This window comes from Miniopterus natalensis, chromosome 7 (assembly GCF_054644295.1).
Source record: "Miniopterus natalensis isolate mMinNat1 chromosome 7, mMinNat1.hap1, whole genome shotgun sequence".
NCBI lineage: Eukaryota > Metazoa > Chordata > Mammalia > Chiroptera > Miniopteridae > Miniopterus > Miniopterus natalensis.
Genome location: NC_142087.1, coordinates 51,284,902 through 51,311,433, shown reverse-complemented (window position 1 = coordinate 51,311,433; position 26,532 = coordinate 51,284,902). Strand labels below are relative to the sequence as shown.

The window sequence follows — 26,532 nt, the reverse complement described above, 5'->3', positions numbered from 1 at the left end:
AATGAAGAGAGTTCTTCATTGCATCAAAGGAACGAGAGGGGAATGGTTCTGAAAGAGCTAGGAGAAAAACGGGCTTCCAAAGAGTGAAGTCTAAGGGGGGGAAAAAATTTAACTGAGGTCAAAATCTAACCATCTACAACATGAATCCATGTAGCCTTCATAAATGAAAAAATTGTGTACAAAGTCTCCCAGGGAGCACTGAATCCATAAAAATATAGTACCAGGGTTAATGAACTATGGGAATTCTGATTACAAAACAGAATATAAATGTTAACAACCCTGATGTTTGAAAAATAATAAAACTAACAGGAAAGTGGAGGTAGGAGGGGCTGTAAGTCTATTTCTCTAGCCTTTACAATATACTTTCTAAAGTTAAATGAGTACTTTAAAAAGATAATCAATGCTATTTTGGGTTTTCCTATTTTTAATATCTTTGGAGAGAACTTTTAGCTATAAATATGTCTTGTGGCAATGTTTAGCAACTTTCTATTTTACTTCTGTTTTTTATTATTCAGCCTAAGCATAATTAAATTTAATACTTTTGATTTAAATGGCATAACACAGTTTTTCTTTGATGACCTGTGGCTATACTTACACATAAAGAGATGTCAAATAATGTTTATAAAACACTGGAAGAAATTATTTTGGATGATAGATTTAGTCTTATTTTTCAAATTTTATTTTCCTTTTTCTGCATTGATTTATTTTAAAAGTATGTAACATTTTTATGAAACCAGTAATGTTATAATCCGTCACTACAAAAAGATTAAACCAAATAAAATATATTGGAATGAATCCCAGAAGTTGGGCTCAGCAAGGACATTTATTACAAACCCCTCAGAGACATCCATTAGGATCTTAGAGTTGTTTGGCAGGCACTCTGTAAACTCCTCTGCGTGATTAGGTAGGAAGGACTATAATTAAAAACTGGTCTAGGTAAATGACCCCTAATTTAAGCAATGTACATTTTAGTTAGGGGAAAATGTGAGAAATTAATACAACACAAGTGGTAAGAAAGAATATCATTAAACATTTTTTTAAATGCTTACAATCCATCCTCTAAGTGCCCTGAAGACCGTAAGATGACAATGTACCAGGGTTATCTCAGAAAACTCCCTAGGGGAGGTTTTAAATGAGTTTCATCCTTTGCTAAGATAAGGAGGCAGGATATTAAAACAACTGATTAGGTAAGAAAAACATGTACTTCAAACCCCATTTTCAGCTGTCACCTACCTTTCATCTCACTGCACGTGGTTTCGACTGCCTGATTATTTGGTAGTCTAATATTTACTGTGATAATAATTTTCAAGACATATGACATAAAAGAGCTCTGGTAGACACTGTTGGCATTTGTTCTCATGCATAATAGAGTAATGTTTTCTACTGTGCATGATTAAGAGATGGGAGAGGGCTAAGTTTTGCTTTTTTACTATAACATCCATAGAGAAATATTCTATAGATCTGTTATTTTTTTAAACTGCACTCAATTGGCCCATGTACCATGTCTATTCAATCAGAGCTACTCAAAGAAATATTCTCATAATTCTCATAAATAATTCTGGTTAAGAACAAACAAACAAAACAAAAATAGAACAAAGCACCTATATCAAAAGTTGTGCGTTCCTAGGCTGAGTGGTATCTTTCTCACAAGAACTTGAAGGTCACCGCCAGAACGAGAACAGCTGAGGGACGCTGAAGCTCACTGTGTGTATTCTGAATTGCGTGCCCCCTGCCCTCTCCAGGGAAGCTGGCATCTGGGGGGCCCTGAGGACGTCTGTGGTGCATCCTTTACTGCAGGGTCCTCAGGGGAACACACCGGGGCCCACTGTGTGCTGGGCTATACACATGACGTTCCAAGGCCCAGGTAAACCTGTTCCTTTAACAGGGTAAATACCCTGCAATTTGACAAATTAAAATTGCCAGAGGCCAAAAGGAAGCCCGTAAGGGACAATTAAAAGTACTTCATGTTTGGGAAATCTCACAGTGAGGATGAAAATGCAGATTTACACCCCAACGTTGATTTTAACTGAACTGAGTTTCAGAATTACCAGTTTAAGTTAGAAAAGACATAGCATCTGTTTTAACTTAGAATGGCTTCAACAGGTTAGGGCTTATATACAGTTACCTCTATCTAGAGATGGCAAAGAAGGTTAAAACCTCATTTCTGAAACCGTATGAATTAGATGTCTAACTCTGGTGGGAAAACCAAGAAAGAACCAGCTCTCCCGCCTGGCTGGCTAAGGGGGCTGGGTGTTGCTCCTTCTTTTCATTGGTTCCGGAGCTATATATTGGTTCACAAAGAATGACCTATCCCCAAGAGCACAGGATCATTTTTATTCAAGGGTGTCTAAGTAACTGTCTACTATGCTGACACCGACAGGATGCCTCATACATCCAGACAAACGTACTGACCCATTCAGTTACTTATAAGTAATTCATTCAAAAATTATTCAGCTCTGGTTGGGTAGCTCAGTTGGTTAGGGTGCTGTTCTGATGCGCCAAGGTTATGGGCTCGATCCCCGGTCAGGACACATACAAGAATCAACCAATGAATGCATAAATAAGTGGAACAACAAAATCGATGCTTCTCTCCCTCTCTCTCCCCATTCCTCTCTCTCTAAAATCAATCAATTTAAAAAAAACTTATTTAGCACCTACTAAATTAGAGGCACATAATGGGTGTGGTGAGAACCTCGAAGATGGACAGGAAGGTCACTATTCCCAAGGAATGAACAACTTAATGGCAAAGAGGGGAGAGCAAAATGTACATAAATATGTCTTATGGAGTCCTAAATACCACCCTGACTCAAACGCTTCCCAGCATACAGAATCTTTTACTCTGTAAGATCTCTAAGGTCACAGAGCACCAAAACTACTGCTTTCTAAAAGAGACATGGGTTACTGTCTGGAGATGGTTCCATTTAAGGCTCTTTCTTTCATTTTACATTTTTTCACTTTTCATTCTAGAGCACTGAGCATATTTTGGAGGCTTAATAAGTACTATTGACTTCATTTGCATACGATAAGCCATTCCACTAAGCTGCTTGCTAGGTTAGTCAGTCAGTCACAGTTCCTTCTCAGTAATTACCTTCAGTTTATTTTTGACAAATTTTTACCTTAATTGACTTAATTTAAATCCCACCTTTTTCCTCCCATCTGTTTCATTTTACAGGATCAGCCAGGAAATCTTCGAGTTGCTCACTCTCCTTCTATGTGTAACTAGTGTACCTACATTTTAACACCTGTGACAGGCTCATGTCACAGAGGGCGATGTTGCTCCTCAGTGGTGCCTACAGGTCTACAATATAGGCCAGATGAGTTGACAGTCAGACCATATCCGAGATTAATGTTTAAGACTTTGGAGCTAGCTGTGCCTTGGCTTGTATCTTAGCTTTTTGATTTATGGGCAAACCTCCTTAACCCTCTAGGCCACAGTTTCTTCAGCTAAAAAAAAATGGAAATAATTCTACTGTACATAATTGAAGTAAGGACTAACGAAGGTAATTTTTGTCAAAATACCTAGACGATTGCATTAAGTATGGGCAGAAGATATGATTTTACTTCTCCATTCCTTCATAGGGTAGCTTCATTATTTCTAGTACTTTGTAGTCTAAAAGAAAGCAGGTTAAAAAGAACACAGTGATCTCCTCCAATGCCTTTTTAATTTGTTAACAAGTCAGCTAACGTACTCTAACCATACAATTTTTAACATGTAAGATGTTTACTGGCATGCAGGACATTTAGGTAACAATTAGATTATAAGAGGTCCTGACTGCAGACCTGAGTACCTGAGAGGATCCTGATTACCTAGCACACACTGTCACTGACATCCAGTCTTGAAGTTAGCTAAGTAGTTACATAGCAAGGCCCCAGGCCTTGAATTTTCTTAAACCTATGATATGACACTGACTTACTGAGGTTGTTAGCAGACTATTCTTAACTGAAGGTCACTGCCTTTTCAATCACTTTGGGTATCATAACATGGCATTTTTTAGGACATTCTTTACATATCATTCTCCCATTACAGTTTTCTATTTCAGAAGCTACTCATGTTAAATAACTTATTTTGCAGCACTCAAAAGGCTAGTAGAAAAAACAACACATCAGTATAAGTGTGGTTATATGCAAACACACACATACGTTTTAGGCTATACAAAAACTATAGAATTATTTATCCTTTAAAATAATGCAAAAGGAGTAATTATCCTATATTTAAACAATTAAAACAAAAATAAATTCTGCTTCCCAGAAGATATATAAATATATATATAAATCCTATTCAAAGACTTTTTATTGAAAGCATGTTCCTAAGATTTAGCAAAATTTCTGGTATATAGTAGGCAATCAATAAACCTTTACTAAAAAATAAAAATAAATGAGTCAAAATCTTGCTTGAATTTTACAAACAGGAAAACTCTGCAAATAAGAACTACCCTAAGCTGCCAAGAAAATAAGTGGCAGAACCAGTAATAAAGTTCAGGTCAATAAATTTGCAGTTTCTATCATTTTACAAAATGTTATAATGACCCAGGTCATTATCATTACCCTTATTCAGAGGTGAAATAACTAAGAAAGATAAATGAAGTCATTTGATCCAGACTTCCAACAAGGCAGATTCAGTAGAGAATTACAGTGTTCAACCCAGGATACACTTATTTTCGTATTTTTAATTCTAATCTTTCTGTTTCCCTGAATGAGGCTGTTGAGTTCCTGATGAAACGTTATCAGGAAAGAAATCTTTACAAGAAGCCCTGGTGCTGACTTGTAAGACCCATGGACTGTGTCTCCCACACTTCTTAGCAATTTTACAGTATTTTTCAGAAAAGCACTACTGAATATTTCAGGCAGCACAGATGAAAAGCAAGGCCACGCAGCTTTACTGCAGCAGCAATGGCAACGTACTCTCGGCTCAATGAACTCTTTATAAAAGTTGCATTCCCCCCTCCAATACAGTATATTCTTATATAAAGTGAAATTCAGTTGCAGGAACAAAATATTGCACATTAGATAGAATCACGATTTGGCAGATAATTAACTGAATACATGTATCATTTTAAATGTCTTATCTTTAACTTTTGTTTCATCCAATAATGTCATTCACAAGTTTAGCAATATTTAAGCAATATTTAATAATCTTAATGCTTAAGGTCATTCCATTGTAACTACATGTCTTTATTTAGCACCCTTTTGGTTTAGATAAATTGGAAAGATTTTTTTTTTTTTAATTTGTTTAACCATTAAAAAAAAATGTTCTGAGAGTTTTCCATAATTTCATTCAAAAAGATATAAATCTTTAAAATGTGAAATGTCATAGTCTATTGAACACTCACCTAAACCAGACTTTTTTAATCGTTTTAAGTGCTGACTTGTTTGTTTTCCAGTGGGAGATTTTTGCCCATGTTTCATTTCTTTATCTGAACTGTCTGCTTCACCATTTTTAGATTCGGATCCTAAAAAAGGAAATAGTTGTTATGTCATTATCTTCTTCTTGCTGTCCTTGAAAAGAAAAATCTAAAATTGTTTTAAAAACTGTAGATATAATCTCCTTTTCTAAGAGTTAATTCACTACCTTTGGCCACAATCTAATTCCTTTACTGGATACAAAGAGAAAGCCCAATAAATCAATCAAACAGAACAAAAAGCAAGAACAGATGGCCTAATAGTGGAGTCAAAAACACGTTCGCTGATCTGACAGCTTTTAAAAGAAACACTCAGATCTTTTGTAAAAATACTCGAAAAAGCTTCAACAATACTATATCACTTAGAGATGGTGCAAGACAGATGAGGCAAGAAGAAAGCTTGGAAAGAAAGAGAGATCATACCTTTATAAATAACTTTATGTTGAAGTAGGAACAGAAAATGCAAACATCAGTCTATAATAAATAGACCAGTACACAGCTGATAAAGTGACAGGAGGTAAATTAGAAAAGGTCAGGGCTGCACTGAGGTGAGAAGAATGTTGCCAGAACACAAAAACTAATAAAGGATCCCTGGTTTTGCAGCAGAGGACTGAAAAACAAATTCACACGCTCAGAAGAACTGCTTTTGATGGCGTTATACATCAGCATGTGGTCTACCATTAAAGTTCAACATTCAAACAAAAGCCAAAGCAACAACAAAAAAACCCACCTAGGAGTACCACATATTTTCTTTTGCCTATTGACATTAGCAAATGAAGTCCTTTGATGATGAGTGAGCTGGCACCTTTTTTTTTTTAAGAGCAAAATACCCTATTTTTTGTAATCACTGAAAGAATCTAAGCTATAGAAAAAAAAAAATTAAACAAAACCTCAAGTGGAAATGTTATTCAGTTGCAGAGAAAATGCCTGACCTCCCCCTCTGGGGGAGGGTCTCACGGGGAGAAGCCGGCCGCGCACACCACACTGGAGCTCTTTACCTGAAGGCGAATCCGACTGCTCATCAGACACCTTTAATGGTGTCAAAACAACGCGAGGAACAGTCTTGTTTACCATCATTGAGACTCCATTTCTTCTTTTCTGCTGCTGCCTCAAAGCCTATAAAACATGGTAATAAAATATAACATAAAAATAGAGCCAACATGATTTCTTGTGATTGAATTAAATGACCCATTCGCCCATTAGATAGACCCTCTTCAGAGACTTAAATTCCACAGAGTTACTAATCTGTCAGGATTCTTAACAGTCACCTTCATGTCATTTTCCCTTCAAAAGCTTTGGCAAAACGTAAAAACCTGAGACCATCTTTGGGGTATAATTCTGAAAACAGAGCAGCACAAAGGTTTGTACTACCTGAGCAGTGTGGCTTGAAAGCCCCTGGAATCTGAAACCATGACTCCCAAGTAAAATAAATGTAAAATAAATGTTTCGAGACCAGGATAAAAATATATGTGTCTGCACTTCGCTCGCAGGTGCGTCCTCCCCGGGGCACCGCTCAGTCAATCGCGGCAACGCCGAGTGTCATCAGTATGTACAGCAGGTAAGGGCTACGGTATTGATGCGCCCACTCGGCCGTGGGCAGCGCTGCACAAAATCACCGAACATGGCAGGAATCATTTATTTCTGTGAAGGGAATCAGTCCTAATCTTGGAAACCTTGCAGCACTTGGCTTCTGTCTGCTTGACTTTGGGCATTAACCTTCAGAACACGAACAGGACAGCATTCTGGCAAATCCAGGCAAAAAATAAACTGATACGAGAATAAATCTCTCTAAACGGGAGTGTTGTGTGATTCATAAGCGAATCAACCGTGGTGATGATAATGAAATGAAAGATATTTAAAAGTTTTGAAATACAGCTTAGGTAGCTGATTGATTTACGCTGAAAATTACCTGTAATAAAAAGGGTCTTAAGCACACAAAACCGAAGAGACGTTAAATTCACACTTCCAGGAATGCTAAAATTCCTCAGGAAGGTTCAAAGGCTGACCCCAGACAGTCGCAGACCTTTTGATTCCTGGTTTCAGTGTAGTTTCTTCCAGTTTTATAACATCTCAGTTACTTGATTAATGTTCTTCGACCAATAGCTGTCACAATCTGCTGAAACACTGCGCTGACTATATATCCCCTTCCTGTCAGAAACGATGCCATTTTATTTGCAAAGGGGATTAGCTGAATGTCCAACTTGTTGATCTCAAGATTTAGCAATCCAATAATTACAGAAGTGAAAAATTAAATACCATTTAAATAAGAGGCGGCATATTCAGATTATATTTAAAACCAGATGGGAAAGTGAGTGGCTTGAGAAATCTATCACAAATGATTCTGTTGCTAATGATAACACAAGACATCTTTCCCTTCAATTTTTAGTTGTATTGAGCTTTTATAAAGTACCAGGCACTGGGGCGGCACGGGCAAGAGATATAAAAATGAGTAAGATGCCATCCTCCTCACCTTTCGCTTGCTCTCAGTAATATATTTAATGAGAGCATGTGCTGTTTAAGACATTTGGTGTACACATAACTGCGCAAGTCTCTCTACTCTTGTGTGAGAACACAAAGCAATTTATAAACATTAACCTGTCAACTCAATAATAAAAGAGAATGAGGCAATGCAGTGCTTTAAATTACAATTAAGTCCATCTTTGCCCACTATCTAAGAACTCACAAAACAGTAAAACCTGTATGAAGAGTGACAAGTTTTTAGGAGGTTCTACATGATAGATTTAAACTATTTCCCTTGGCAATTCAAATAGGTATTTTATATTTTATGTCAGGGTAAAGAGATGTATTTTGGAAAATGTTGGTTAAAAAAAGAGAGAGAGAGAGATGAAATAAAAAGACTAGAAGCTTGAATCATAAAGTCAAAGATGGCCTGCCTTTTTACAGCATTTTGTGGTAATAATTAAAGTCATAAAAATTTCATCCTCAATTTTTAGAGCTGAGGAGACTCTGTAATAGAAAAATTAGTAGATGGATAAAAAGAAATCACGAGAGAAATAATATTATAATAACAATAAAAACCTACAGCTGCTCTGGCCTGTGTGCCTCAGTGGTTAGTGTGTCAGCCGGTGCACCAAAGGGTCTCGATTCAATTCCCGGTCAAGGGCATGCACCTGGGTTGCAGGTTTGATTCCCCAGCCTGGTCGGGGTACATGTGGGAGGCAACCAATCTACATGTGTCTCTCACATTGATGTTTCTCTCTCTGTCTCTCTCTGCCCTTCCCCCCCCTCCACTCTCTCTAAAAAATAAAATAAATAAAGGGAAAAAAATATCCCCGGGTAAGAATTAACAAAACAAAACAAAAAACCACCATAGCTATTTTGAACTTTAAAGAGTTATGGTGGAACCAAGGTAGGGGATAAAAGAATACTAATCAATATTGAGCCCATTTCAAAGATTTTTTTTTTTTCTGAATATGTATTTCCTACTCAGAAATTTAAACAATATTTCTTAATAAAACATTTTTTAAAATACCAAAATGCAACACTTTGAGCCTGTAGGTGACCAAAAGGAAATGCCCACCATGTCAAAAAAAAAAGAAGATTCTTTTAAGAGTATGGAAGATATACATACTTTTTTGTTTTACCTCTAAAAATCCAATAATTATATTTGAGCCAAAATAACTTTTCTAGGGGCAAATAAGCAAAAACTGGGAAGTCTGTCACTGCAGTAAAGCAGCAGGCTACCAGTAACCTCTGAGGAGCACCTGAGCTCAGCTATAAGCAGCAGCAGCTTGACCACATTTACTAGATCCACAGTCATTTTAGGCTCCTTGAATATTCCGATTCACTGTGTATAAAGCAGGATTTATTTGACTCTGGACACTGGCTCCTTCAATGTGAAAGAATGGGGGGGGGGGAAATAATGTTGACTTCAATGAGATATTTAGGATAATCTGGACTGGCTCCAAACAAGAGAACTCTGGCATTTGTCATGTCCACAAGGCAGGTGGTGTAGTGAATCCTGCCCTATATTATTACACATATTAATATATTTCTGATATTCCTGGTCTCTCACTGGAGGGCTCGATACTGCTTTTTGGTTATGTAACTATATTTCTGCAATTACATGGACAACCACCCCTCACACATATGCTGCTTGTGTACCCGCAATCCTTGACAAATGTACAATGCTTCTTGGACCACACAGGCCGGGGTAAGACAACAGAGGGGGAGGCTGAAGTGGGTGGGAACACACCCCCCCGCAGGGCGCAGGACCCGCTCAAGAGCACCAACACAACTGGACTTTTAGGATTTTTAGGTGAGTCTTCCTGTTTTTAAACAATGTGCCAGATAAAACAAAGACGATTCTGAGCCAAAGTCAGGCTGAGGGTACCAATCTTTGACACCTACTAAACACCATTCCCAGTGCTCCTCACCTCACCACGTAAATGAGTCTGACCACTGCCCAAGAGAGGGAGTAAAATCCCCGCCTTCTAAGGCGCTGACCTGCCAAGGAACAGGGCTGTGCAGAGCTGCGGCGATGACTGTGGGGTGCAATGGTTAAGTGCGAGGTTGTAGAGTCAGAGAAAGATTTCACTAGCAGAGTAATGCACAGAGACAGTGTTGCTAAGATGTTTTAAATAGGAAATCCACAGAGCTGTTTCTATATAGGCTGTTGGGGGATGGTCAGCGGCCATCTGGCCTTCTCTCAGTAATGCCTTTGAAGCTGTGTCTAGCACCTCTCTTCGCAACAGGGTAACTTGTATCCCATTGTCCTCAACTTGGAGTGCTAGCTAACATTCCAAGAGAACAAAAGTTTCTATTTTATATTATGTTACAAATATAATAGAAGTGAAATGCTATTTAACTTGTAATTATCTAAGATTAGGTATCCCACAGCCTAGAAAATGTAAATCCATGTAATAGATTAAGAAAAATAGGATTAGCAAAGCCACTTTAGTTGGTACTGGAGGGTTTGCTCTGCACAGGGGTACCATGAAAATGGAAATTTTTGTTGTTGTGGCGACAAATTGGGGGGATTCGGGCTTTTCTATTCCACAGCAAAAGTATTAATTAGCCCTGGTGGCCCTGTTGTTCAATCTGCATATGGTTTTATTTTGACATTGATGGTACTTACTCTATTAGTCTCGATGCATTTTAGGGGCATGATATCTAAGAGGCACCTCTAACTACTCAAGCCTTAGCTCTACATTGAAATGCTAATAAATAGCTCATTTAACAACTTTAAATCCTGTGATTTCAAATCCAGAAAGAAGCAATATCGGAACCTAAATAAACAAGCAGCAGGCAAGTGAAAATGCAGACTTACCATGGCTGCCCACAGGTATAATGTCCTCATGTCCAGACTACAGAGTATATTGGACTTGCCAAGTTTAATACTTTCAGGTACCATTCAATATGAAAGAAACTTACAGGCCAAAACTTGGAAATAAACTTACTTCTTAAAGGAAACACTGCAGAGCTAAACTAGTCTAGGAAAAGCAAAGACCCCATCATACCTCAATTACAATTTTAGGTCTATGCAAAAAGAAAGAAACCAAAAGATGCTGCCTCAGCATGCTTGTCTCTAGAGATGTATCTCAATAGTCTCTTTTTATAAGAGGCAATGCAGATGCTGTATTGTAGAATGGTATCCCTGCAACTGCATAATTTTGTTAATCAATGTCACCCCAATAAATTCCATTTAAAAAGGAGACAAGAAAACCTTTAGGTAAACATTTAAATTTATAAACAGAAAGCTTGTCAGATAACTATGCAAACATGACAGGGCTCTCATTTCAACCCTAATCAAAAATAAAACCTAAAACCAGAGGCTCTTGTATTAACTTGGAATTTGCATAAACAAGTAACGCCTGCTTTATTTTAGCTGAAAAACACCACCAACGATGTAACTTAAGAACGCACTGAAAGTAATAAGCCCTTCCCTGAAAAATCTGAAAATACCACACGCTGTGAATGCTAAAATAATTACAAGTACACACATATGAAACAGCTGGCTGTGTCAGGCACCAACAACGTGCATTGTTGCTAGCACGCTAAATGTCAACGCCCACGTTCAGAAACTGCTATCGTGCAACATAACCTTTGGAATTTCGCAGTCCCGGTCAAACATATAAAGCTAAAGCAAAGTGCCAAGAACATATCTGCTTTGTGATATGAAGACGGAAAAGGGATGTGCAACTTTATGAATAAATTCTAAAACTCTACATAAATAATGCAGGAAGTCAAACCAATGAGAACACCACGGAGAGGCTGTTTCCCACCGCGTTACCTCCCGAAACAGGCCTCCTCCTCAGTCGTTCATCTGACTCTGTTTAAAAACTTCCAGAATTTAATCTTTCTTAATTCCTCTTCTTTAAAATTCAAAATCTAATTCATCTCATACATTTTAGGATCATTACAGCTAAAATAACAAGGTAGAAAGAAGACAGGAAACAAGGTAATTTTCAGCAACCTGTTACTCTCCAGACGCTTCTGAACATGTGTATTCAGAGAAAAACAAAAAGCAAACTACTGAAATCACAATATATTATTGATGCAATTACACCCAACATATGATGATAACTAACATTTTGACGATCAGGAAGAAGGTGGTTCCAAGTATTTAGGAACAAAGAAAGCAATCGATGTCAATAGCCAACGGCACTATCGCCTCCATAGTTACCGGCCTGTACATGCCTCGCAGTCGACAGCATTGCCCAGGAAAAACCACCCTCTACAGCCACAGGCTTCAGGGCTGGGGTAGGGGGTGGGCTCAGGACTGGGAAATATATCTGGCTTATTTCGTACGGTGGTTTGCTTTAAATTATTATTTGTAACTATATTGAAGAGTATAAAGTTATTGGATTTTGATGTGGCTTTTTTTCACCTACTTCTGAGAATCTACACTGGCCAATGTACACTTGAACTACCAAAGCCCTGCTGATTCAGAATATACTTCTAGTAAAATGGTGAGCTCATATACCTGAGTGCCTACCACTAACATACGCTGATACTGAACATGAGCAGTCTGTGTTCGGAAAGAATACTCTTAATGACTATGCTATTTTCCTTTCCTTACATTACACAACTGTTCAAGAATGTAAATTTTCTTTATGTCAAAAATTCACCTATCCTATTATATAACACATGCTGAAAGGGGATATGAGTTAAGAGGCCAGTATCTGAAACCATGACTCTGGGTTGAAATGTCATCCCCAAGATTTACTCACTGGACGATCTTAGGCAAGTTCTCTAACTCCTCTGGACCTTAGTTTCCTCGTTTGAAAAATGGGGATGCTAGTACATACTTGAAAAGATTTGTGTGAGGATTAAATGGTATAGCACATGTAAAAGGCAGAGTATAACACCTAGGATTCAGAAAAGTAAATGTCAGCTAATGCAACTATTATTCGGGTCATTCGGCAGGCCCTACATTCATAAAATTATGATTTGTGCATGTAAATACATACACAAAACATATTCACAAGCACAGAACACAAATATGTGGATATATGTGTCTATATGATATATACACTTACAAAACTTTTACAGGACCATTCAGCTATCCAAAAGAAAGGTAAGCTGCAGATTTGCTGAGCTGCTACAATTTAAAATGCCTCATGTTCAGTCAATTTTTGAAATGCTGTCTTAAGAAATTCAGCAATTATAGGGATACTGAGCAAAATTCTGCAAGAACAGCTTTTCTTCTAAATGTATTTCCAATACGAATTTGATTATTAATCAAACATTAGCATAGCTGCTCTACAGTGTGCCATATTCCCCCGGTAACTCATTTGTTACTTGGTTATACAATGGGATGTTTAAAGAAATTAATAAGTAGCTCTTTCTGGACATCAAAAAGTTTTCAGTACAGATTTCTTGAAACAAGGCTTAGATCCTAAGCAAGCGCCACTTCCCCCGAACACATGCTCTACAATAAAACAAAACAAAAAACCACTAACTCAAAGTTGTGCAATGTTTTAGTGATTGTAAAAAATGTTTAAATGATATGAAACCAAAATGAAGGAAGTAAAAAGTAATGAGACGTGACAATACAGAGATGTCAATTTTTATCTTTGCATTCATACACAGGAGGATTTCACGGTGTGCACATTTTCTAAATCACTGCTCTTCAGAAGTATGAGTTTCATTTACGATCACATTTAGGTTTCTTAAATGCTACGACTACCAGTAGTATCCAGTTTTGTATCTTTTGTTCTAGCCTGGTTAGTATTTTATTACCTGCATCCTATTTACCACCTGAATAAGCCTGTCCTAGGCTTCCCTACCATCATCCACCCTTTATTTCAGAAATTTAAAAGGGACCTCAGCACTGAGTTCAATTTTGTTCTTTGGAGTCTAAAACATTTCACAAGAACAATGATATAAAGAGCAAAGATTATCTGAGCTATGCAGGATGAAATATTGTTACTACCATGGATATAATCCCATTGAGTGTAAATACTGCAATTTCAATAATTAACACATTATAAAAAATAACATAATTCAGTACAAAATTGTTAAACTTCTTTCCTAAGTTTCTTTGTTTGAAGCAGAGGAAAAGTAGGTAGAGAGGGTCTAAACCTAGGAGGTTGGGTGTGAATATTAAGAAGCTTTACAGATTGATGGGACTTTTAAAGGAACGTTGAACTTTATTTTAAAACATCGTTTCTCTTTCCTTGTTATAAATACTCTCTCACTAGAATGACACCAGACTTGGTAAGGGAGACTGTCACACACGGATCAAAATAAAAATGTAAGAGTAAAGCAGTTACACAGGGGGAAACCATAAATTCAAGGTTGAATATGTGAACCTTCTATTTATTAACATTATTAGTATGACCATCACACAATGTCCCCATCTAACAACAGCATCTCCTCCGTTTCTTCCCTGCACAACTGAGCACGTGCCACTGTGACAGCCGTAGCTACATGGAGGGAGTGATTCCCATGGACTGGGCACTCACTCCACCATGTGCTATCAGTGTTTCGTCTTGCTCAATTCTCAGATCATTCCCACATTTTCTAGAAATAGAATTTGAGATTCCGAGAATAAAAGTGGCTTGCCCAGAGTCACACAGTGAGCAGCAAAAATTGAAACCAGGGTATGTCCAAGCCCAGAGTTCAACCTCATAACCGTCACCTCTCACCCCTATCTCTGGACAAGGTCAAGGCTGCTTATGTGTTATCAGGACCATACTGCAAAGGAAACCTCCATTCAGCACCAAATGAGCGTTGGCTCATTAAATATAGATATTCTAGATGTAAGCAAGCCACAATTACTATTTTTCTTATTTGTAACTTAATGCATCTCGGTAATGAAAAGGAAATTAATTATCTGTTTATTTTTTATGTCAACTGTCAGATAAACACGAGACCATAAATGGAGACAACTGTTTTCAAAACATTCATTGCATTTATGAACCCAATATGGTTATTACAAATCACATGCAAAAAAAACTTAATGTAAGTTTTTATATGTTTCCAAGCACATTTTCTCTCTTGTATGTTACATCAAGGTACTCAAATAAGCCTCTCCTCACTTTTAGCATAGATTAAAATTAGTGCACTAAATATTATGGTAGTGGTTGAATTCAGGACATTTTTATTGTCTTCTGATTGCTATGTTCTTATTTATTGTACTTTCTCCACATAAGAACCCATTACCTTAAGCAGGCAGAACCACACACAGAGAACAAATGCCAGCTGTCTTACCTGTTTAAGAGCCTTTTTGGTGTGCTGCTGAAAGGAAGACACTAACTTGCTTTGTACTGCTGTGTTAGTAAGGCTTGAATCTCGAGTGGAAGATGCTTCCTCAGTTACCTGCTTTGCACAAACTGGAAACAGAGAGAGATAATGATATTACTAATTTGAATTCCTTTTTTTTATATCCACTGTAATTAAGTCAGAGCTTTTCTCCAAATGAAAATGAATACCTAAAATAAAGCAAAAGAGCAAAGTAAAAAGAAGAGCATCTAAATTTGAAAGAAGGGATTATTTAATAACTGCATGGCCACAGTTACATTTAACCTAAGTCTCCATTTTCTTACCACTAGTTGATGATAATGCCTATGTCATAGGGCTATTGTATGGACATAAAAACGGGCAGAATATCTGCCTCACGAGTTGGGAGTCAGTAGAGACTTTGCAAATCTGAGTATGGAGGTTAGGCAATGCTTAGTATTATGAAGAAACAATCTAAATTAATGAAATTGCTTTAAATCTATCAACCTTGGAGGCTGTAATTCTTTCCTCCTACAAAAGGATGTCCATCCTCTCCTATGGGCCAAGTTACATAGTATGGAGAAGAAAAAATGAAATCCAACATGCTGGGTGTCAATTTTAGACAATTATTTTCAAGAAAATTGAGCCCTGTGCAGATTGTAATATGATTGGGCAGTTGTACCAGAGTCAAGCTTTCCTGTTGCTTACTCTACAAAAGACATTTTCTTAGAAAAGACTGTTTGTTTGTTTTAAAATACATTTTTATTGATTTCAGAGAGAAGAAGGGAGAGGGAGAAGGAGAGAGAGCTAGAAACATCAATGATGAGAGAGTCATCCTTGATCAGCTGCCTCCTGCACGCCCCTTACTGGGGATCCAGCCTGCCACCCGGGCACATGCCCTGACTGGGAATCGAACCTCGATCTCCTGGATCGCATAGGTCGATGCTCAACCGCTGAGTAACGCCGGCAGGGCAAGACTGCTTTTTTTGAAAAACCAACGCGTTGTTGACACGGATAACCAAAGGGCCCACATTCACTTGCTTCTCTGTGAAACCTGTGGGAGTCCTCAAACCCTCCACCTGAGAGACCAGGAGGAGGAGTGGCTCTGGCAAGAGCACCGGTGCAGGCCCTTGTCTGTGCACCCTAGGGGCGAAAATCAAAGTGAGGAGGTGCTATGCTTGGTGGCCCAATGGAGGCATATGTCAAGGGAGGAGGCAAGAGGAAGTCAGATGGCAGAAAACAACTTAAGAACATAGTGTAAAAGCTCAAAATGGGACTTTTTAAGGGCCACAAAGTTAACACTAATCAAAGAAAATTTTCCAAGGAATAGTAGCTTGGGAGGATTCTGACCTTAGTGTAGTTAAAAAAAAAAAAAAAAGGTAGAGTACAAATTATTCTAGTCAAACATGGAAGCATATGGAGGCACCCAGTGTTGAGAGCACTCAAACAGCTTTTGATAGACTCAAACACATACTGCCCAGAAATAAAAATGCGGTTCATGAAAGATAACGTTTGGAAAAAAGAGTTAATCAAATTTTGTTTTAATACAGAAAGTAATCAGGAAGCCAAAATCCATAAGTTTTGGAAGATAAAATAGTTAGCTATTAACGCCAGGCACTTAACATATGTGATTTCACTTCATCCTTGCAGCTTCCTTGCAAGATGGACAGGTATTATCTCCATACTGGAGAGAGGGAACTCGAGTTCAGAAAGGGTCAGTAACTTGCCCATAGTCACACCGCCAATGAAACAGCTGAGCTGGATTCCAAGGCCAGGCTCCTAATTTTCCACTTAAAATATTTGGTCTCAAAGCCAAGAACTGATGCAGAAAATTCAGTGTCTAAAGAAGCTTAATTTACTTGTATCATGTTAGCAGTACTGAAATGGAAGTTAATAAGGGCACAGGGAACAACTCATTTAGCCCCTGACATGAAAAAATTGAGAACTGCTCCTGAAAATGATTGGCCCAGGAAATGCTATGGTTAAAGTAGCAAAAGGATTTGCCCATGGATATAGTGAGAGAAGTCTTTGAATTAAAGATCAGGTGACTATTTCTATTTGATACAATTTGACATTTTCCCTTAAAACAGTCTAAATGTTCTAGTTAAGCAACATTTTATCACACTGCCTGCATAAACCACGGCCTCTAGGCTTCTCTCCATGAAATGGTCACTACAGTCGTTTGTAACACTTTGACAAAGCTTACTTATCAAGAAACATTTTTAAAAATCATCAGTTTACAAGGTAAAGATTAATTTATTTTTATGCTGATTACATTGATGGCCTCTTCAATGTTCTGGGTGGCGGTGAGAGGAAGCTGGCAGGTGGAATACAGGATCCCAGGTGACCAGGCCTAAACGAATGGTCAGCTTAGGCAGAAGTAAAGTGCATTAGAAAATATGTGTAATCACTTTTACATTCTTAGAGCGGTATTTCCATCTAGAAAATGGAAACTTACTGATTAAGAAGAAGAACCAAATGCAGTACATGGGTATTAGGGACTTTATGGAAAACACGAGAATGCTCTGCCTACTGGACATCTAAACAAATTTACCAATTTTCTTAGGAAATGATATTCTTCATAAGTGTTTCGAAGGTAAACTTCAAGGCAGCAGGATCAAAAACCAACAAACGTTTAATCAGTGTACGTGTAATGAAAGCCTCGTGGCCTCTGTATTTTCTGACTGCTACAATCAGCCGCCCTGCCTGAGGGCAACAGAGGCCTAACTTACAACTTGCTCTCTCTCCCCCTGACGTAGGAAACCACTGGCATCGTGATATCTATTTCAGCATCACCACATATGCTGTGTAGTTTGGTTTAAGTCCACTATTAAACTCAGTGTTAGCAGTGATTCACATATATTTACACAGTGTTTCCAACAGAAAGATTTTGTTCAGTTTAGAGTCCGGAACTTCAGATGGAAGGCGGAATAATAAAACTGAAACAGTGTCAAAAAACACTATGAGGTTTTTTCTCAAGATGATTCATTTCCCTTTAAACCAACTCTATTTTGCTTTATCTTGCCTTCCAAGACCCCAGTGAATCATTATGAGAACGCCTTTACGTCCTAGGCACTTTTCTCCCCAAACCTTCTTTCTAGAATTTAGTCCTATTTTGCTAGGTCAAACTATTTTCCCTAATTATTTCTGATAAAGTAATTATAGAATCTTAACGAATGTAAATGTAATTGAAAATAAAATCTATAAGTGAGTATTCCTTTGGCTTAAAAATACTTTTAAGGAAAAAAAAAAGAAAGAAAGAAAAACACGGGTGGGGCACAATGCAATGAATCCCTAGATTTCAAACAGTATGTGTGTGCACGTGTGTGTCGTAACTATACAGACTCAACATGGGCATACGTGTCGCATAATTTATTTTTTTGCCATGTATATGATGAGGGTGATAAATGTACAAACACTAAGTAGTTGGACTGTGCAGGTTCACGCAGATTTATATTCTGACACAACACATGGTTTCTACTTTTACCTATTCCTGCAGCTTTCTTAATAACAGATATGATAAATAAATAATAGAGGGTTTATTTTAAACAGCTGCCTGAGTATTTAGCTAAGGGACTTCGTCTGGCCTCTGAAATCCAAGCCAAAGAAAATTAATGTTAAAGAAAGGACCAGGGGAAATCCCTGTAGGTGAAGTTACAACAGGAGCCAGGAAACTGAAGAATTAGGACAGATGTTTTATCCAAGAAATATCAAACACTGATGTGCAGCTCAGAAAGTGAAATCTCCTTGGCATTCAAAACAGAACGGGAGCTCTTTTTCCTAACCATGCACTGGCACCATCGCAAAGCCAATGCCAGGATTTTATACCCTGGAAGCCCCACTAGACGGCCTGCTCTTTCCTGGGTGGACAAACTGAAGATGAGGGGGAAATGTTAGAGGTATAGAAATACGATTTCCGTCTACACACCGCTTTCCTGCCCCGACTGGGAAAACCAAAAACAGAGTTCAAGGCTAATTTGCTGCTTTTAAATTCGAACAGTTAATGGGAGTCTCAGGATTTGCCGCTCATCTACCTCAGCTCTCACCCTCAGATTCCCAGAGCCGTCCTCCAGAACATTCTGCTGAGAAAGCTCGGGAGCAAAGCGGGCGGAGGGCCGCAGGCCGTCAGGGGACGGGCGCGGAGGCGGGAGACGCGGGGACTGTTCCCGCAAGGCTGCGCCTCGGCCTCTCCTCGGCCGCCGGGCGGCCGCGCTCCCCCCGCTTCTCCGTTCACCGTCCACCTTGAAAGGTGACCCAGCGGGTTAGGAGTCATGGTTTTAAAGTCGAGTGCCAGAGAGAAGGTAGGGTGGCATTCCCCCCCATCCAGCTGCAAGGGGGCTTTGCTCTTTAACCTGAGACACAAAGAAGGGAGGAATCCGAATACAGTCTTGGCCCTGTCCCTCCTTCAGTCTCGCATCTTGGTCGCCTCCCCAACTCCCGCCCTCTCCGGTCCAGCCCACAGAGACCCTGTGGTATTTCCTGAACACATATACTTGCTGTATTTCTTGCAATTGCTCTGACTGTCCCTCTTCCAAGTACCCTTTCGCCATCTCTCTGCCTAGCAAACTCATTTTTTTTAAATTAAAGTTATTCAGGTAACACTGGTTAATAACATTATATAAATGTCAGATGTACAACTTTATAATACAACATCTGTACACTCTAGCCTGAAGTCTAGTTTCCTTCTGTCCCTTGTATTTCACCCCCTTTACCCTCTTCATTCTCTCTCCATCACCCTCTCCTCTGGTAACCACCATTCTGTTGTATCTATGAGGGTTTTCTGGTGGGTTTTTTGTTGTTCATGTGTTGCTTTTTGCTTTATATCCCACATCTGAGTGAAACCATATGGTTCTTGTCCTTTTATATCTGACTTATTTCACTTAGTATAATACTCTCGAGATCCATCCATGTTGTTGCAAATGACAATGGTTCATCTTTTTTATGGCTGAGTAGTATTCCACTATATATATATATATATATATATATATATATATATATATAAAACAACCCAGGTGTCCCTCAACAGATGACCAGACAAACTCATCTTGACAGACCAAACTCAAACAGCCTCCCCCAAAACTTTCCCGACTATCCCAGTCTCTGAGGTAGGCCTACTCCTCCCCCAACCATGTTTCTGTGGAACTTAGCATACGAATTAACAACAGTTCCAGCTTGGCGAGGTGTCTGCCTCACCACCCACAGACTCAGCAACTCAGGGAATTACATTTGTAGACAGAGCAGTTGATCTATAAATGTTTATTAAACTAAACTGTCAAATTTATCATTGTTTATCTAAAATATCTCTTTTTAAAGCTAATTTTCAATTACTGTTTTTAATTAGAATTCACGGAAGGGGAGATCAGCAAAGCACAGTTTTCCATTATGGAGAAGCATATATATAAAAGGTGAATTTTTTTAACTTTGAAAATAGAAGCCTTATTTTTAAAATGTTTAAATTATCCTAAAGTCAATCAGGGAAAATATGGAAACTGAAGCTCAAAGCATCCTATGCAAGTCAGTGGGAAGTCGTATGACCTGCCACTAAATGTAGACACTCTTCCTTCTGCTGTCCTTACTCACTTCCTTATTTTAAGATGACAGTCACAGTTTAGAGGCTTTGCATAGTGAGGAGAAAAAAAAAATTAAGTCAAAATTAGACATCCCAATGCTTGAAATGGCAGGAGCTATGTGGGGACAGAACCACAAAACAGACCAGGATCTTGCATAATATAGTCACTGCAACAAAAGTATCCATTGCAATGTGTCTCACTAAACTACACAATAAGTAACAGGCTATCTGAGGTGACTGGTGTTCAAAGGTCTAACCAGGGCAGGAAGAGGGGCATTCTTTGATCAATTTAATTTCTATCAGTTCCCCCTCCAACTATTCCCCTTTCAATTTTCGAAAACCTCATACTAGATGATCTCAAATCAAAACAGTTATCTGTAGAAATGGTCCTAACATACACAATAGGCTTAATACAGTTTTTATAAATAAAAAATTTAAATAAAAAACCATGCCGGATGGCGGGGCTCAGCAGTTGAGAATCGACCTGTGATCCAGGAGGTCGCCGTTCGATTCCCGGTCAGGGCACATGCCCCAGCTGTGGGATCGATGTCCAGCAGGGGGCGTGCAGGAGGCAGCTGATTATCGGCTCTCTCATCACTGATGTTTCTCTCTCTCTCCCCCCCACCTTCCACTCTCTCTAAAAAAAATCAATGGAAAAATATCCTCAGATGAAGACTAAAAAAACACACCCATACAGTATATTAAGCACTGTGTGCCACATGTTAGGAGGATTCAATCGCATTTTAAAAGAGGCCTGGGTCATAGAAGAAGCTTATTTCTTTTTTATTAATTATTCATTCACAGTTGTAAAACTTTTATTGCACACGCTCTGTACAAAATGCAGGGACAAAAACAGTGAATAAGACCCAAGTACTAATTTTGAGACTGTAACTTTTTAAAATGTAGTTTTCAAAGAACAGTTGTAGAGAACTATTCATTTTACCTGAGAAAAACCAAGTCTATGAAAACCTAGTCATGATAACTCCAGTTTGTTTTGAAAGATCAATAAGCAAGTAAGTTGCAAGTATCCTTAGATGGCAAATAATCAAAAAAGCTTATGTTTGGATTGTGATAGATACACACACACACACACACACACACACACACATATATGTATGTATATATATGTATGTATGTATGTATATATATATCATATATCCTACTTACATTTTCAGTTGTGTACGTCAGATATTCTGGAAATATACAGCAACAAAATGCATGCCAGAAAACTGTCAAAAATGGTGTCAAAGACCAGGCAAAATCCATCTGGCCCCAACTAAACCTTCCCTGGACTCTTATTTCTTACAGAAAAAAAAATAAAATAAATCCTTAATCCTTTTTTGATCCTAAGGAAAAATGTCCTCTCTCAAAGCATTCCTACTCCAAGGTAGATTTAAGTGTCTGGATATAAACAATTTCCCTTGTTGCATTCAAGAGAAGACATTCAAAGAGTATGAGATACCAAGACAGGCCAGCAATTAAATAGAGCAATAACAGCGATAAAGTAATGGAAACAATAATCTTCCCCTAAGAAACTTTCAAGGGAGAAAGCATCTGAACATTCTAAGTACTGATACTTGATAATATTTAGTACGATATAATCTATGAATAAAATAGACCTAATGTAACTGAAAATCTCACTGTATTTTCCAGCCTGCTTCATTAGCCCAAGCTAATAAACACAAACACTCCGTCACCAGAGCAATTTAGTTTTACTAATATCTCTGAATATCCATAAAAGTATCCCTGTAAATTCAGACAAGAAAAGAGAAACTCAAATCAGAAATAAAAATAATTAATGGGAAAAACGTATCTTTTAGGTACCAGGCTTTCGTCACCCAACCCCTCCTACCGCAGAAGCAGTACAGATTCCTCTCTCAGAATGAGGGACAGTAATTCCACAGCAAGCTGCCTACGTGAGGAAAAACATTAGAAGATATTTCTATTGTACTGCACAACGCCTGTGATGTTCTACAGTACTTTAGGTTCCTGAACCATCTACATGGAAATGCAGCAATCCACCTGGAAAGTGATAAATAGAAAAAAAGTGGGGAGAATATCATGAAAAGGTTGGTTCAGGTCAAGGGTAAGTGCTTCACTCATGGGCACTGATACTAATTACTTTATACTTCAACACAGACGAGGTAACTCCAGGGCACATAAAGGAAAGTGAGATAAGGTGTTCAGGTAGCTAACTGTCGAAGAAAAGGTTATATACCGTTGCTTTAGAGAAAAAAGAGAGAATGGATTATCTGGTATCAATTTTTAAAGTACTTTATTTTTTTTTAAGAGCATGAGTGCTTTTTTCCTACATATTAATCACAAACTACATAAATCAAGCTGAAATTTGGCTAGTTATGATGAGTAATTGTGGGAATACCTTTAATTTCGATTTTATTTGAGGGGAGGTTTGTTTTTATTATGAGATCATAGTCTCTTTCCGATCCTTATCTCTATATTATGAAATATTTCTCTCACAGCACAGAAAATGAGGACGGTACACTTAAATGTGCTAATTTATCTGCGCTTAAAAATAAATCTTTGTTTTCTTCCAGGGCTCCTGTATAAATCCATTCATACAAAACAAAGTTCACAGTTCAAGGGGAAATATGTAAGAAAAAGAGGTCCCTGATGGGCAAAAGAAGTAAAAAATAGTACCTAGAAGTAATGTTTGGAAGAGCTGGGCTAAGCCCTTTGGAGAAGTTAAAATGAAGGGGGCAGGACCTAGATGATGTCCAGCTGTTCTCCATCATGGGGCGGGAGGGGATGGGGATGGGGAGAAAATTCATTTAATTATAAACACAAAGATTTCAGCATAAGGAAAAAATTCTTGACAATAAAGGTTATCAAAATACAGAAAGACAAATATAAAGGGACTGTGAGATTCCTATCCCTGTGGACACTCACTATTAGAATAGCCTCTAATTGAATCGACTGGTCTAAGTAAAATGCTGTCATGAGAGGACAAGGCCTCCATGAACTTCTGAAGTCCCCCATATTTCTCATGAACTGTGAAAACTGTGGGCTGGGATGAAAGGAGGGAAAACAAGAAAGAGTGGGCAGAGGAAGTTTTATATCCTGCCGATGGTCATTTCTGACTGTGAACAGGATTCTCTTTCCTCGGTATTTTCTTTCATGTGTAACTAAAACAACATAACTTTCGCGGACTTAAGTTTCTCTAGGCCACCAATGTAGAGCAGGTGTCTCCACGAGCCAATAAAGCTGTTCAGGAAAGTGCAGATGTCAGATAAAAGACAAATCAGCTGAACCTGAGAAAATCAGGGGCCCTGGCAGGAGTCCCCCCTCATCTCCAGCCTGGTCTGGAAAGGCCACCAGGTAGGAATGGATCCTGAGCGCAAGGTGGGGGCACACGGGCCATCCAACGGGCAAGCGGCTGAAAACGCCTCCGGCTAAACAAGACCCGCAAGGCCACGAGGAAGGAGCCGTCAGAGAGGGTGGTGACATCCTTTAAAGCCACTCAGAGCACTCCCTTCGCAAGGCCGCAGCCCCCACCTCCCCTCCCCCAGCCTTGTAGGAAACTGTCAGCGCCACTGGGGGGGGGGGCGGTCCTTCATCAGCGCACCCCGAGCTTCCTCCAGGAAGCCCCTCGTCTGGGGGCCACTGACATCTCAGCAGCATCCCAGCCACACACTGCAGGTCATCTTAAAGCACTTTTCACTTTTGAAAAACTACCCCTCAAAGTGTGGCCTCGGAGGCAATAAAAACAAAGAGTGGGCTGAGTAAGGTTTCATTAAGTTAACACGACTCTGCCAAGAATCATACAATCAGAAACCCACTTATAAAACTGGCCCTGAAGAATAATGAAAAAGGACCATATAAAATCCTTCAACTGCTGGGATCGTTATTTACCCTGGGATCTAAGGACTAAAACATAGGATATATGTTCTCTCTAATTTTTCCCCCTAAATAGAGACTTAAAATACTAATTCCCCTGCTAGATTGCTGCTTCCTCCCTGAAAGCCATTAGGGTTAATAACATGCAGAACCTTTTTTGATCTCTGTGGATGAAAATTGTGCATTCTCCAATTTCCTCATTTTAAAAAATTAAATAGAACGGCTGCTTTTGATTTTAAACATGAAATATATTAGGGCCACAAAAAGAGAAGCTCATTTTCTTGTTAATAATAATTTATAAATAGAAGGTGAAAAAGGTGAAGACTATCTACTGATGGTATCATTTTATATAAAATATGTTGTATCGGTTCTGCAGCCAGCAATGTGCTGTAAGTCAACTTAATATGTGTGAGCAAACTTATGATATACCAATGTATTATGCTCACAAAACAACTCAGACACAAACATACCCATAAATCTCTGACTAGAATAGCCTATAAAATTCAAAATATTTTCTTTGGGTGACACAGATCTATACTTATATTGGCATAAATGGTCATGCGTTGTCAACAAAGATATATCAAGCGATTCACCTAAATCACTCTTCCATCTCTAGAGCTAAGCTTGTAAAATTTGAAGAGTTTACTTTCTCAAGTCTATAAGCCTAATTCTTATTAACTTGAGAAACTGTTTAGGAGTCAAAGAAACATAACACATAACTACAGTTCTGTGTCTTGTAAATTCTATAATCAATAATATACCACTTTTCCCACACTGTAAAAATTTTAAACAAAACTATAAAACAAAATATCTTGGCAAAGCAACTCCCACTTAAAAAGAATCTGTCGTTCCAGCCAGTTGATTGCAAGAGAAGGAATAATGCATTACTATTTTTATCTTAATTCTACCTAAGGACTCAAGTGATACTGATTGGAATTAAGCTGCTAAGATTTTTTTTCTTACCAGCTTTTGTAAAATGCTTTCTTTTCAAATACTTCTCTGCTTAACCCCTTTAATGGGACAGGAAATGCCAATTAATCTTGGTTAGTCTGAAATAACTCTACGGTAGCAGAGGTCCATTCTTTGGATTGTCACAGGGTACCTTACAAAGTGATAGTTATTAGTCATCAACTCAGTACCTCCCAATATTTCATTCCAAAGGAGGAAATGAAAGAGGGGGAGGGGGTAAGATTTAAAACACACACAAAACAGACGAAACAAAACAAAACAGATGGCGGCACCCACCTCTTCCCCTCCCTCCTCTTGCCCTGCCATTTCTCCCAGGTCCCCATGTCCCCACACATGCCCCACCTTCTCTGATTATATTTTCAAAGTATATTTGTACAGCTGTAAGAAGTGTGGATATTATATCCATTCTAACTTGTGGTTCAAATATGTATTAGAAACAGAATAAGCAAGAAAATCACCTAAACCAGTTCAGTTTCATGGAATGAATTACCAATTTGTAAGAAATCATGTGGTATCCCTCTTCTTCATTTGGATAAGCCACAGGTTCCTCTTTGTCAGATTCTCAAGTTTATAATCAGAACAGATCCGGACGAATGTTGTAAAGGCAAACTGCACCAAGACTCCTGGCTAACAGTGTTTGCTGTGGTTCCAGCAGATTTTCGGTGTCACACACCTACCTGGGCTTGCCACTTGGATGAGACATTTAACCTCTCTAAGTTTGTTTTCTCACTGCTAATAAAATAACATAACAGAGCCTAGGAGTGACTATCTCACAGGAATGTTCTGAGGATGAAACAATATACATGGAAAGAGCTTACAAAGGCTGGGCATTATAAGCACTCAATATATTTTCAGTATCTAGGTTTGAAAATGAATCCTAAGGCCAGGTTAATGGCCTATACATATATCATATTTACAGGGATTAAAAAATATACTTGTCCTACAAGAAGCAATTGTGGTTTGCAATAAGATGCAAAAGTGGGCATATCAAGGAACATGCAAGGAAATCAGCTATTTTCTATTCTTTCAGTGATTCCCCAAAGCAATTTCCCT

At 38.5% G+C, this 26,532-nt stretch overlaps 1 protein-coding gene across 1 annotated transcript in view; it reads right to left on the bottom strand.

Annotated features, from left to right (window-relative positions):
* The window catches only part of ASXL3 (ASXL transcriptional regulator 3), a 163,229-nt gene that overhangs the window by 65,714 nt on the left and 70,983 nt on the right, over nucleotides 1-26,532 (bottom strand). Inside the window, 3 exon segments of the mRNA XM_087819036.1 lie at nucleotides 5,331-5,450; nucleotides 6,398-6,515; nucleotides 15,078-15,199. Of these exon segments, the coding sequence (XP_087675162.1) occupies nucleotides 5,331-5,450; nucleotides 6,398-6,515; nucleotides 15,078-15,199 (360 nt within the window).